The following is a 14,581-nucleotide window of genomic DNA, read 5'->3' on the forward strand; positions in this document are numbered from 1 at the left end:
CCTTTCACTGCTGACATTGACCTTCACCACCTGGCTGAGGTCACACTGGCCAGGTTTCTCCACGGTCAAGTGACCACTCCCCCAACTTTCCACACTGTCCTCTTGGGAAGGACATCACTCTGCGCAGCCCCTACTTGAGAGGGGAGTCACCTGCACCTCCTGAGGGCGGAGTGTCCACACAATTATGCAGGACTCTGCACAGGAGACCGGTCTCTTCCTCCTGACTCGTCTATTCAAGCGTTTGTTTATAAGAGTATGGACTCACGGAGATTCATGTCACACTTTGAGCTAGATGCCAGTGCCACTTCACTTACTTTGTTGCTCAAACGGTTCCAGCTTTGGCCCTGGGAACTCTTTCAGCTGGCTCCCACGTCCCTCTGACAGCCCCCATCAACGTGGGTTTCTTATAAGCACCTCCTTAGGTTCCGGCACTATGAGACGCGCAGACTCGTCTTGCACGTTTCCTGACCCAGTCCTAAAATCGGCCGTTTCTCCAAGGAGCCCTGGCTCCTTTTATTGGCAGTGGCATCAGAAACTAAGGTCTGGGTACCAGGTGCACTCAGTGCTGCTGGGTGTTGTTGCTTCTATGCCCTCTCTCGGCTGACAGAGCCAGGAAATAAACATACATAATTCTTTTTCTTTTAACTAATGAGTATGTATTGTGTTAACTGTAAAGGAAAAAAAACCTGATTTTCCTTTTGGAAAACAAAACAAAACAAACAAGCCCATTGTTCATGGACTGAACATGTGGGCCTGAATACCCTAAAACCAAGGAGGTCCAACTTCAGTCACTCGTGGAGAACAGCCTCAGGAAGTGGAATCTGGTGTGCGCCCTTCTGGAACATTTGTGCAATTCGAGAGGCACACCTTCTGCACATCACACAGAGTTATTAAGACTAGACATTCTTGGGCCAGCCCCCTTGGCCTAGTGGTTAAGTTCAGTGTGCTCCACTTTGGCAGCCCAGGTTTGGTTCCTAGGCACGAACCTACACCACTCATGTGTCAGTGGTGCATGCTGTGCTGGGGGCTCACATACAAAAAGAGGGAGACTGGCAAGAGGTGTTAGCTAAGGGCAAATCCTCCTCAGGAAAAAAAAAAAAGGTTGGAGACGCTCAGCTTTAAAAAAAAAAAAAAGGACCAGACATTCTGCTCTTTTTCTAGCAGGTTAATACAGACCAAGGGACTACCTACCACTTCCACGCCTACCCTTCCAGACCAAAAGGCCTGGCATTTTCAGGAACTAAATTCACACCCAGAGGCCTGGCCCGCGGAAAGGATGCTGAAGGAATTCAGTGACATCTCTATTTGTTGTCAGAAACTCAGATCACCGCTGAGCTTCAGCCAACCTCTCTGCCAGCCTCCCTGTCATCACTGCACCTGCAGACATTACCGTGTTGTTTTGCTGACAGCAATGATTTCTTCTTAGGTCAACAGGCGAAAGGGGGGATCTGTTATGCCCTAAGATTCAAAGACACCCCCTCAAGGCCTTGTGAGCCAGAAGCCTTCCTAAGAAGGGCTGCTCAGCTGAGCCGGGGCCACGCTTCCGCCCGGGGCAGAGCCCTGGCTGGCTGCGAGGTTCGGAAGCTACCCACTTTCCGACAGGAGCTGACGAGTTCACGGGTCTGCACGCCCCAACGGCTCTCTAGCTCCTCCTTTCACAGTACAGTTTCTCTTCTTCAAGTGTTGTGACTTCCCCCAGATCCAATCTCCTTGTCTTCAAAGGGAACAGCACAAAGCTACCTCGTGTTCTGCACTTCGGATGACCTGTGCCACAGACTCTCTCACTAACGTAGAGCAGGGCCGCTGTAATTCACAGTCTTTTCACTGTATTCAACGGCACAGAAGACGAAACAGAAGTTGCATGAGTTTTTGGAGCTGTCAAACTTCCCTCCAGGAGTGTGAAGCCCTGAAAAGGGTCCAGCTCTACTTTGAGGAGGAGCCGCCTTCTTAAGCAGCTCAGGAGCTGATGTTAATGCCGGACGGCTGTAAGTCGCGGTCCGCTGCACAGAGAATTCACTCCTCCACTCAGAAATTTCTGTCCAACGCGGTATTAACAGAATCCAAAGACACGTGAGAGATGCATAGCAAGTGTTCCAGCGTTCAGTTTAAAAACAACACGACTGGCTCTGAAATCATTCAGTGTCTGTCTGCGACCCCAGAGCCCAGCTCGAGGCTGTATACACCGCCCTCTCGCCCCGGGCCATCTCGAAGCCAGCGCTCTGTGCTCATGTCAGCAGCTCCCGCTCCCTTGGCCTTCGACTCAAAGACGGAGCCATTTCAACTGTGAGGGGAACAGACCCTCAGGCCTGCCCAACTCCCTGCTCCGTGCCATCCAGTCCCTGGAAGGGGCGGCGACAGCTGCGAGGAGAGCAAAGACCCCGGTGCTGCAGGCCGAACTCGCCCGCCTCACGGTGTGGAGCCGCGCCGCCTCGTGTCGCTCTCTGGGCCTGCCCGAGTCTATCCCTGAAGGGCAGAGAGGGGGCCACGTAAAACAGCTGCAACCTGGTCAAGCTTCGAACAAAATGAAAAGGACTGACAGGGAGAAGCCTGAGAAACTGCTTGGGTGGCTTCTGGGGAGGTGCTGGGGAGAAGACGGGGTGAGGGGGACAGAGCTGCCAGCAGCATGGCTGTTTGTCACAGAGCACAGGGACGGAGGCCAGGTGCCGCCGTTGCTTCTGTCCCGAAGGCTGAGAAATGCTAACAGCGGACAGTCTGAGCAAGAGGCCCTGCCAGCCAGCGCGCCGGACAGAACCACCCCAATCCGATGTGTGCTAGGGACACCCTCCTGGACAGGCCAGGGTGAGCTACTTTTAAAAAGTCCTAATTCTTCTGGGCTCACATGTCTGGAGCATGGAGAGCATGCTGCCTTCCTTTCTCTAACCTGCCAATGGTACCGACCAGCTTCCAGAAACCCTCAGCATCTTGGCCAACAGGAGGTAGGGTTGATCAAGTTATCAGAATTTCGTCCTGGTTCCCCTGGATTTACAACGGGAGTAATTTTTCAAAACCAGGCACGGTGATGGGTGAGGTCTCCTGACACAGGACTGTGTGGCAGCCCAGTTGCACAGCTGTGAAACACGGAAACCGCTAGAGGCCTTTCTCTCTGACGCCTCAAGTTAACCCCCTGCTCGTGCAGGCTGCCCTGAGACGGTCCTAGAGCATTTTCACTGGACCCTGCCCTTGGCATCTCTCAGCTCACGGTGCAGGTCGCCCAGCAAGCCCCCTCGCAGGCGGTGACGTGGAGAGGAGCGCTACTCCCATCCAGATTCCAGGACTGTGAAAGGCGCTCCAGTCGGGACTTGAGCAGCCCATCGCCTACTTAGACTAACACTTCTTAACATTCCGTAGCATTCACAACTCAAATCTCTCACTAGTTCTGATGAATCCAAACAGACAAGCTTTTCACTGCAGTTCAAATGCCAAGGCCTGGAGTAAGCGGCCACTGGATTAAGTGGGCTCGGATGATCCACCATCAGATTGAAGGCTGGCTGGTATGCCCAGCTGGGGAAGAGCAGCTGTTGAGAATTAGGCATGATTTTGATTAGTGACATCAGCTTAACAAGGCTTCACTCTGCTTATCATCCTGTTTGACTCTGTGAAGCATCTGTTGCGATAAAGCATTAGATCTGGGCACTTTGCGCACCTTCTGGCAAGACCAGCCTGTTCCTCAGGGCCCTGCCAACTGTCACACAGACAGCAGAGGCCTGGGCAGGTCACAACTGCTGAAAATGAGTCCATTTTCTCGTTCTAGAACAAAGACTGACCAAGAAAAATTTAAGAGGATATTCCATCTCTGATCAACTGCCACTGAAGGCTGGAACCCCTTCTTTCCCTGGGCTGTAGAATCCACCTGGAGCTCCAGCCATGCAGGGAGCTGCAGGGCCATGTGCTCACTGGGGTGGAGTGGGGAGTGTGGAAGAAAGCACACACAGGGCGCTGCCCTGCTGCAGGGTACCCCTCCTGCCTCAGTCGTCCTGGCGAGCCCGGAGGCAACCTGCTCAGCCAGCAAATCAGAGAGCCTGTTTTACCTGGGGGAAATGAGGATTAAAACCACAATGAGATGCCACACAACCACCAGAATGGCTCAAGTAAAAAGACCTGACACTGTCAAGTGTTGGCAAGGATGTGGAGCAACCACAACCCTCAGACATTTCTGGTGCGACCACTTTGGGAAGAGGTGGGACAGTTTCTTATTAAATCAAGCCTACACCCATTCTGTGACCCAGCAGTTCCATTCTAAGTATTTACCCAAGAGAAATCAAAACCTATAGCCACACATTGACTGTACGAGAATGTTCACAGCAGCTTTATTCAGAATACTCAAAAACTGGAAGCAGCCCAGGTGTCCACGAACACAAAATGGAAAAGCAAACTGTGCTGTGTTCAATAATGGAATACGACTCAGCCTGTAGAAGCAATGAACTCAAACATCCAACGTGGACGAACCTCGAAAACACGTGAAGTGAAAGAAGGCTTCCTTTCAAGAGCACATACTGTGTGAGTGCATCACTCAGAAGCTCTAGGAGAGCAAATCAAGTATGCGTGGGAAAATCAAAGGGGCACTTGCCCCTGGGGGGATGAGAGCAGGGACTGGCTGGGAGGGCAGAGCAGACGAGGAGCTGGGGCGCACAGACGCAGGCACCTGTCCCCATCGACGAGGAGACACTTAAAATGTGTGTGCTTCACTGAAGGTCGATTTTACTTTAAAAATTAACCACTGAACTCTACTTGATGATATGCACACTCAAATATTCAGGGCAAGTGTACAGATGTCTGCACTTTTCTTTGAAATACATCAAAAAAGATGATGGGTGACAGCAGTGTAGAGCTATGAACAGATATGTGATAAAACAAGTATAGTAAAATAATTAGGCAGAATCCAGGTGGGATACATATGTGAACACTAATTCTTTCAAGTTACTATGCTTGGAAATTTTCAAAATAAAAAAAGCCTACAATGAGACACCATTTCATCCCCCTCAGACACACAGACATTGACCGGTTGGTAAAGTGCTGATGAGGAATGGAGCAAGGGGAACGCGGTGGCTGCTGACAGCGTGAGTGGGCACGCCGTGTGAGGAAACAAGCCGGAACCCAATCAGACACTCCGGTGCAGGTGCACTAAGATGTGCAGAACAGTCAGGTCAGCCCTGTTCGCAAACGAAAACAGAACAAGCCCACTGACAGCAGAAAGGAGAAGTGAGTCGTGGTGTATCTACCAGGGAACACCACATGGTGGGGAGTGTCCACGGCTCAGGAGTCCAGATCCCCAAATACAGAACTATTCACATTGCAGCCTTTTAAGGGGAAACGGATTAGAATGTAACATGGCTGTACAAAATCTTAATATATTCACAGAGGAGCAGGTTAATACTCTCAGTCCATTTCTAATTCAGTAAAGAGAATTATTTATATTAAAACAATATGCAATCTTATTTGAAAGCTTTCATTTTTGGTGGAATTGAAAGGCAACAAACAAGTTCATCTGTTTTCCTACACACATCTCACCTGTTTCGAGTAGCCCCCATAGATGACAATGCTGCCCTGGGGAGTGACGGTCATTTGGCAGCCCGATCTGGGTGTGGGCCCTGTCCCTGATGGGGACAGCTTGCTCCACGTGAATGTGTCCAGGTTAAAGGCATACACATCGTTGTAATAGATATAATCCCTGTTAAAGTAACAAACAAAAAGACTGATGTTAAAAAGCGAACCCGATTTAAGCTAATGGTAAATTTCCTCACATTTGTGCTAAGTTATCGGTTTAATTAAAGTTTAAATTCATACGAAAGGACTGGAAGCACATGTCAGTTTGCACTTGAAAAGTACAAACAATGCTAGTGCACAGAAGCATGGTAATTTGTTTGGATCTGAAAGCCTTTTCAATCTGAAAGTTACACCATCTTTTCTCACAGTTTACAAAATCGCAATCTTTCAAATAATTACATTAAGTTACTGTATGTGTAATTTTAAGGTCAACAGTGAATTACAGACCTGAGCAAATACTCAGAAGGGAGACATTCACAGCGTGGCAAGGGCAGAGAGATGGGGTCAAGCAGCCCTGAAACTGATGGACGCCAGAGGGAAGTCCTCTGACTCCACAAGTCTGGGCAAGGGCAAGGATAGGAGGGCGTGGTGGAGGCTTCCAGGAGGCACCATGGCCCTGCCCTGCTTGATGCTCCTGGACTTAAGTGGCAAGGACTCACAACACAGACGGGGCCTTGAGAAGGGAGCTGCACGTGCGGGGAAGCAGCAGCGGCTCTGCCATGCCCTGACGCGGGATTTCACAGATGCCATGGGCAATGCCCAGGGGCCTCGGGTCAGAGTGACACCAGAATAAGAGATGCCCTCTGCTATTCAAAACGGGGAGCAAGGACTGATTTTTAAAAGAAAACAGGAGAAGTGAGAAGCTCGAGTACAGGTCTGAAAGGATTTTTGTCTTTCACGCTGTGTTCACGTAATCCACGTCTGGAGCTCCTCAGCAAACGCGCAGAGGATCACTGCAAGAGAGCGCTGGGGCGAGGCCAGTCTGCTCTGCTACACCTTTGGACGTGGCGCAGAGAGGATACACGAAACAGGACAAGCTGGCTGGTGACTACACACAAACAACATGAGCTTTCTGACTGGCACCCACGACCAATGCACCCTTCTATGGGAGGAGAGCTCTTGTTTGTTTTTCTCCTGAGGATGATTTGCCCTAAACTAATCTGTTGCCAATCTTCCTCTTTTTTCTATTTTTTCCTTATTTTATTGAGGTCATAATAGTTTATAACATTGCAAAACTTCAGTTGTACATTATTATTTCTCAGTCATCATATAAATGTGCCCCTTTACCCCTAATGCCCACCGCCCAGCCCCCTTCCCCTCTGGTAACCACTAATTTGTTCTCTTTGTCCATGTGTTAGTTTATCTTCCACATATGAGTGAAATCATATATCCTTTGTCTTCCTCTATCTGGTTTATTTCCCTTACCATAATACCCTCAAGATCTATCCACATTGTTGCAAATAGGCCGATTTTGTCTTTTTTATGGCTGAGTAGTATTCCATTGTGTATGTATACACCACATCTTCTTTATCCATTCATCAGTCAGTGGGCACTTTGGTTGCTTCCACTTCTTGGCTATTGTGAATAATGCTGCAGTGAACATAGGGGTACACAAGTCTCTTTCAATTGTTGATTTCAAGTCCTTGGGAGAAATACCCAGTAGTGGAATAGCTGGGTCATACGGTATTTCTATTTTTAATTTTTTGAGAAATCTCCATACTGTTTTCCATAGTGGCTGCACCAGTTTGCACTCCCACCAGCAGTGTATGAGGGTTCCCTTTTCTATACATCCTCTCCAACATTTGTTATTTTTTGTCTTAGTGATTACAGCCACTCTAACAGGTGTAAGGTGATGTCTTAGTGTATTTTTGATTTGCATTTCCCTGATGATTAATGATGTTGAACATCTTTTCATGTGCCTGTTGGCCATCTGTATATCTTCTTTGGAAAAATGTCTATTCATATCCTCTGCCCATTTTTTGATCAGGTTGTTTTTCTGTTGAGTTGTGTGAGTTCTTTATACATTTTGGAGATTGACCCCTTGTCGGATATATGATTTGCAAATATTTTCTCCCAGTTGGTGGTTTGTCTTTTCATTTTGTTCCTGGTTACCTTTGCCTTGCCGAAGCTCTTTAGTCTGATGAAGTCCCACTTGTTTATTTTTTCTTTTGTTTTCCTTGCATGAGTAGACATGGTATTTGAAAAGATCCTTCTAAGACTGATGTCAAAGAGAATACTGACTATATTTTCTTCTAGGAGTTTTATGGTTTCACATCTGTAAGTGGGACTGTGTTCTTGAGTTCTCTTTCTGTTAGTTCATTACCAGGGTGTAGAAATGCAACTGATTTTTCAAGTTGATTTTCTACCTGGTAACTCTGCTGTAGTTGTTGATTATTTCTCATAGTTTTCCGATGAATTCTTTAGGGTTTCTATATATAGAATTATGTCGTCTGCAAACACAGAGTTTCACATCTTCACATCCAATTTGGAATCCTCTATTTCTTTTTCTTGCCTAATTGCTCTGGCCCAAACCCCCAGTATTATGTTGAAAGAGAGTAGTGAGAGTGGGCACCCATGTCTTGTTCTTGTTCTCAGAGTGATGGATGGCTTTCAGTTTTTCCCCATTGAGTACGATGTTGGCTGTGGGTATGTCACGTATGGCCTTTATTATGTTGAGGTACTTTCCTTCTATATCCATTTTACTGAGAGTTTTTATCATAAATGGATGCTGGATCTTGTCAGATGCTTCCTCTGTGTCTACTGAGATGATCACGTGGTTTTTATTCCTCATTTTGATAATGTGGTTTATCACACTGATTGATTTGCAGAAGACGAACCATTCCTGAGTTCCTTGTATAAATCCCACTTGATCCTGGTGTGTGATCCTTTTAATGTATTGCTGTATTTGGTTTGCCAATATTTTGTTGAGGATTTTTGCATCTACGTTCATCAGTGATATTGGGCCGTAACCTTCCTCGTGCTGTCCTTGCCTGGCTTTGGATCAGGGTGATATTGGCCTTGTAAAATGTGTTAGGAAATGTTCCATTTTCTTCAACTTTTTTGGAATAGAGTGAGAAGGATAGTTATTAAATCTTCTTTGAATGTTTGGTAGAATTCTCCAGAGAAGCCATTTGGTCCGGGATTTTTATTTTTGGGGAGGTTTTTGAGGACTGTTTCAATCTCTTTACTTGTGATTGGTTTCTTCAGATTCTCTGTTTCTTCTTGATTCAGTTTTGGAAGGTTGTATGAGTCTAAGAATTTATCTGTTTCTTCTGCGTTGTCCAATTTGTTGGCATCTAGCTTTTCATAGTATTCTCTTACGATCCTTTGTATTTCTGTGGTATCCACTGTAATTTCTCCTCTTTCATTTCTAATTTCATTTATTTGAGCCTTCTCTCGTTTTTTTCTTAGTGAGTCTGGGTATGGGTTTGTCAATTTTATTTATCTTCTCAAAGAACCAGCTCTTAGTTTCACTGATCCTTTTCTACTGGCTTTTCGGTTTCCATTTCATTTATTTCTTCTCTAATTTTTATTATTCCCCTGTCTGCTAACTCTGGGCTTTATTTATTCTTTTTCTGTTAGGTGTAGTTCAACATTGCTTATTTGAGATTTTTCTTGTTTGTTAAGATGGGCCTGTATTGCTATGAATTTCCCTCCTAGGACCAATCTTGCTGCATCCCATTCAAAGTTGGTATGATGTACTTTCATTTTCATTTGTCTCCAGGCATTTTTTGATTTCTCCTTTAATTTCTTCAATGACCTATGGTTTGTTCAGCAGCATGTTGTTTAGTCTCCACATATTTGTCACTTTCCCATTTTTCCCTTGTATTTCTAGCTTCATAGCATTATGGTTGGAAAAGATGCTTGATGTGATTTCGATCTTCTTAAATTTATCGAGGATTGCCTTGTTTCCCACATATGGTCTATCTTTTGAGAACGTTTCATGTGCACTTGAGAAGAATGTGTATTCTGCTGTTTTTGAATGGAGTGTTCTATATATATCTATTAAGTTGATCTGGTCTAGTTTTTTAATTTCACTGTTTCCCTGTTGAATTCTGTCTGGATGACCTATCCATTGAGGTAAGTGGGGTGTCAACGTCCCCTACTATTATTGTGTTGTTGTTAACATCTCCTTTTAGGTTTGTTAAGAGCTGCTTTATGTGCTTTGGTGCTCCTGTGTTGGGTGCATACATAAGTGTTATGTCTTCTTAGTGGAGTGTCCCTTTTATCATTACATAATGTCCTTCTTTGTCTCTCATTGCCTTTTTTATCTTGAAGTCTACTTTGTCTGATATCTGTATGGCAACACCTGTTATCTTTTATTTGACATTAGTTTGGAGCATCATCTTCCGTCCCTTCACTCTGAGCCTGTGTCTGTCTTTAGAGCTAAGATGTGTTTCCTGGAGGCAGAATATTGTTGGGTCTTGTTTTTTACTCCATTCGGCCACTCTGTGTCTTTTGATTGGAGAATTCAATCCATTTACATTGAGAGTGATTATTGATATATGAGGGGTTAATGCTGCCATTAACTTATCACTTGTTTTCCGGTTGTTCTGTATTTCCCTTGTTTCTCGTCCTGTTTATTTTGGACTACCAATTCAGTTTGGTAGTTCTCTATGATGGTTTTCTTAGTTTTCTCTTTATTTATCATTGTGTCTCTGTTCTGATTATTGTTTAGTGGTTACTGTGAGGTTTGTATAAGAAATCTCATAGATGAGCTAGTCCATTTTCTGATAGCCTCTTATTTCCTTGTCTAAGCAGGTTGCATCCCTTTTCTCTTCCCCTTCTAAGTTACGGGGGTCACAACTTATTCCATTTTGTGTTGTGAGTTTGTGATTAAAATGATGAGATTATAGTTATTTTTGATGTTTTCCTTCCCTTTATCTTTAATGTTATAATTGTTTCCTAGCCTGTTCTGATAGAGAGTTGCAATTTTCTGATTTTATCTATTTATCTCCTTGTTAAAGCCTTTATAAATCCTTTTTTTCTTCAGGTATGAGGGCTTTCTTGATCATTTCGTGTGTGTCGGGGGGGGGGGGGGGTCTTGTGGCAATAAACTCCCTCAGCTTGTGTTTATCTGGGGAAGTTTTTATTTCTCCATCCTATCTGAAGGATATTTTTGCTGGATAGAGTATTCTTGGCTGAAAGTTTTTGTCTTTTAGAATTTTGAATATATCATTCCACTCTCTCCTAGCCTGTAAAGTTTCTGATGAGAAATCTGGTGAAAGCCTGATAGGGGTTCCGTTGTAGGTTATTTTCTTCTGCTGTGCAGCCCTTAGCATTTTTTCTTTGTCATTGACTTTTGCCAGTTTAACTACTATATGCCTTGGAGAAGGTCCTTTTACATTGATATAATTAGGAGTTCTATTAGCTTCTTTTACTTGTAATTCCAGCTTCTTTTCCAGGTTTGGGAAGTTCTCAGCTATTGTTTCTTTGAACAAGCCTTCTGCTCCTTTCACCCTCTGGAATATCTATGATACTTATATTGTATTTCCTAATTGAGTTGGATATTTCTCAGAGAATTTCTTCATGTCTTTTTCGTCTTAATTCTCTCTCCTCCTCCATCTGAAGCATTTCTATATTTCTGTCCTCCAAATTGCTAATTACTTCCTCCATAATATCAGCTCTGTTATTCAAGCACTCCAGATTTTTCTTAATCTCATTCACTGTGTTTTTCATCTCTGACATTTCTGATTGAAACTGCAGAAAAACAAATCTCTTTTGTTAAGAATTCCCTCTGTTCATTAACTTTATTCCTGATTTCATTGAACTGTCTTTCTGAATTTTCTTTTAACTTGAGTTTTTTTTTACGATAGCTATGTTTAATTTTCTGTCATTTAGATTGTAAATCTCAGTGCCTTCAGGAATGATTTCTGGGTGCTGGTCTGGGGAGGGAAAGGACATCTCCTTACGTCCTTCCTCTTCCCCCTAGGGCGTCCAGCACCTCCACCTTCACACATATGACTGCGTGGGTCTCTCAGGACTCTATTGTGTTGTGTGAATGTGCTCTGTTGGCTTATGAATGTCCTTTCTGTTGCATCTTGGAGGGGAGGAGTCTAAGGGAAGAGCTGACTCTGCCATGATGCTCACGTCACTCTTCTTTTTCTCTTTATGTCAGCTGCCACCAGGCATGGCTGCTAACAGATGAGCAGTATAGGTCTGTGCCCGGCAACCAAACCCATGAACCTGGGCTGCTGAAGCAGACTGCACCAAATTCAACCACTAGGCCACTGCAGCTAGCCCAGGAAGACTTTTAACATATGAAGCAAGGAACACGGAGGCTCGTAGTTTTTAAAAGACTTCACTATCTTCCACCATTTTCACAGATTCCATGTTGCAGATTTTCAGTAAAGAAATTCTATTCTGCGTTGCAATAAACAGCAACTGCTATTTGGTTTTTAAAAGTCAAACTAATTTAACATGTATGGTGACTACACAGATATTTGTTCTAATATCTTCATTTTTTCTGTATGTTTTAAATACTTCATAAACAATAATTTTAAACAAGGTAACAGATGAGAACAGCTTTGAAAAGAGTTGATTTTGAAATGGTTTCAAGTTACAGCCACTGTGAAGCCTGATTCACTTTACACCCTTGAGTTCCTGGGAGGAGAGGCTGTGTCGATCTTACTTGCTGTCCTGCACACAGTAGGTGCCAAAAGTAATGCACTGACAGACCCATGAATCTCCATGTCTGTTTTGTGACAAATAATTGTTTTTTTTTTTTAAGTTTCAAGAATAAATATAAACGACAATCCTAAGGTATAGATTTCTAAAAACAGCCCCAGCTCTCCTATGCAAAATGGTGATGACCAGCCAAACACCTGCACAGCAAGGAGAGCAGTCAGGGCAGCAGAGAACAGGTGTGGGCAGGAGGGGGGAACATGGGACCAAGTGAAAATCAGCAATCTCTTGTTAAGGACAAGTTCGACTACTTATTAGCTTGGTCTCATCTTTAGTTTGAGACAATAACTGCCCTACCAAGTGCTTGGTCTCTAAGAGAATGTGTAAACTCCACTTGCTAAACTGCATGACAAGACATAAAATTCAAGCATTATTACAGCCAAGTTACACCTTTAAGGATACAAAACCATTCCTTGTTTAACATGAATTATACTTTTAAAAACTCCTCCAAAAGCATCTAAGAATTTATATCCCCTTTTCTCAACTAATGAAACTATTTTTCTATTCATAAAGAAAAACTGAAATTTTCATTGAGCCAAATCTACACCACACCCTCCACCTAAGATGGGGGATGTGAAAAAGTGGCACCAGTCACTCCTCCAAACTCAACAATGTCTTCTTCCTCACGTGTGCGAGGATTTATTTTCATGAGCCAGGAACTATCAGAAAAAAATGTGTGCAAATAGATCCATAATGTGATAAAAGTCTGAGTAGTGCCACCACAATTAATACATTGACCACTATGTTATTTTTTCAAGGACTACGAGAGAGAGAAGAGAGCATAAAACAAGTACACAGCAAGAAAGACAGGCACCCACTTCTCTGACTTGGCACATGGTGAGAGGAAAAGCCCTGCAAACACAGCCTCACCAGCCATTACAACAGCCTAGACATTTTACCCAAAACATTATGTATTATGATGGTGACAGGAATACTAACCTGTTTACCATGTGTCTCATTTTCCTGGACTGAATTAAGGACATTCAAGAGGGTATGTGTATAGATGACAGGATTAGAATAATCAGAGAGCCTGCGAGCCTGGCCTGAGAACCCACTGCAGCTTCCCAGCAAAACTGAGGTCTCTCTTCAGACTCCCCTGCAGAACATGGTCATTGCTGCGTGCCCCAGCACTGGGAGTTTTTAAATTATTTTAGCCCAGTGGGTGTCAAAGTGAGGTCCCCTGGCCAGCAGCATCAGCATCACCTGGGAACTTGTAGAAGTGCTGATTCTCAGGCCTCATCCCAGGTCTACTGAGTCAGGAACCCAGGGCTAGGGCCTAGCAACCAGAGTTTTAACAAGCCCTCCAGGGGATTCTGAACCAGCTAAAGTTTGAGAATCCTGTGTTAGATATGACTGCCCACAACATTTGCAGGGTTTGATGCAAAATAAAAATATGGGGCCCTTTGTTCAATAACTATTAAGAATTTCAAGACAGTGACAGGAGAGCATTAAACCTAGCTTGGAGCCCTCTGACTATGGCCCTGTGCAGCTGCCTGAACCGCATACCCACACAGCTGGCCTTGGATTTAGGGGATGGGTGGCATTATCCAGGTGTAGTCAGAATGGTTCTTTCCATAAAAAGTTCACCCCTATCTTCCTGCTATTGGTACCAACCTTGTACTCTCATGGAAGCCACCAAAAAGGATTAACTGTCTCTTCCAGGCTACCATCCGATGTCCACTCCGACCTGAAGGACCCCCTGGTGATCTAAAGTGAAAAAAAAAAAAATGAAAAGACCATTTTTTAGACCAATTTCTGTTTCATGAGCACTTACTGAGTACCCTTTAATTTGACAATCTATTAAAACCGTCCTGAGTTTAGCTAGCTACTATAAACTTCCACAATAAAATATGAGGAAATGTCCATGATCTCGGAGTAGATAAACATTTCTTAGAACATAATAAACTAGACTCCATCAAAATAAAAATCTTCAGGGCCAGCCCAGATCCCGGGTGCAGACATGGCACTGTTTGTCAAGCCATGCTGTGGTAGGCATCCCACATATAAAGTAGAGGAAGATGGGCACGGATGTGCACTCAGGGCCAGCCTTCCTCAGAAAAAAGAGGAGGATTGGCAGATCCCTCACACGTCTGAAGACCTCTTTACAGCGGTTCCTTTTACCTGGTACATCATGTCCCACTAATGAGAAAAAATTAAAAGGCATACCAAAAGGCAAAAAACACAATTTGAAGAGACAGAGCCAGCATCAAAATCAAACATGCAAGGATGCTGGAATTATCAGACTAGAAATCCAACACAACCATTATCAATATGCTAAGGGCTCTAATGGATAAATCAGATACAATACAAGAACAGATGGGCAATGTAACCAGAGAAATGGAAATCCTAAGAA

General features: G+C 44.2%; 1 protein-coding gene across 3 annotated transcripts in view; it reads right to left on the reverse strand.

Moving 5' to 3' along the window:
* The window catches only part of KLHDC4 (kelch domain containing 4), a 53,620-nt gene that overhangs the window by 6,214 nt on the left and 32,825 nt on the right, over positions 1-14,581 (reverse strand). For all 3 annotated transcript variants that reach the window (XM_001500287.7, XM_070262148.1, XM_023637469.2), the window contains 2 exons: positions 13,843-13,935; positions 5,509-5,668 (listed from right to left, as the gene is read on the reverse strand). In XM_001500287.7, coding sequence (XP_001500337.4) covers positions 5,509-5,668; positions 13,843-13,935 — 253 coding nt within the window. The remainder of the gene's footprint in view (positions 1-5,508; positions 5,669-13,842; positions 13,936-14,581) is intronic.

Source organism: Equus caballus, chromosome 3 (assembly GCF_041296265.1).
Source record: "Equus caballus isolate H_3958 breed thoroughbred chromosome 3, TB-T2T, whole genome shotgun sequence".
Lineage (NCBI taxonomy): Eukaryota > Metazoa > Chordata > Mammalia > Perissodactyla > Equidae > Equus > Equus caballus.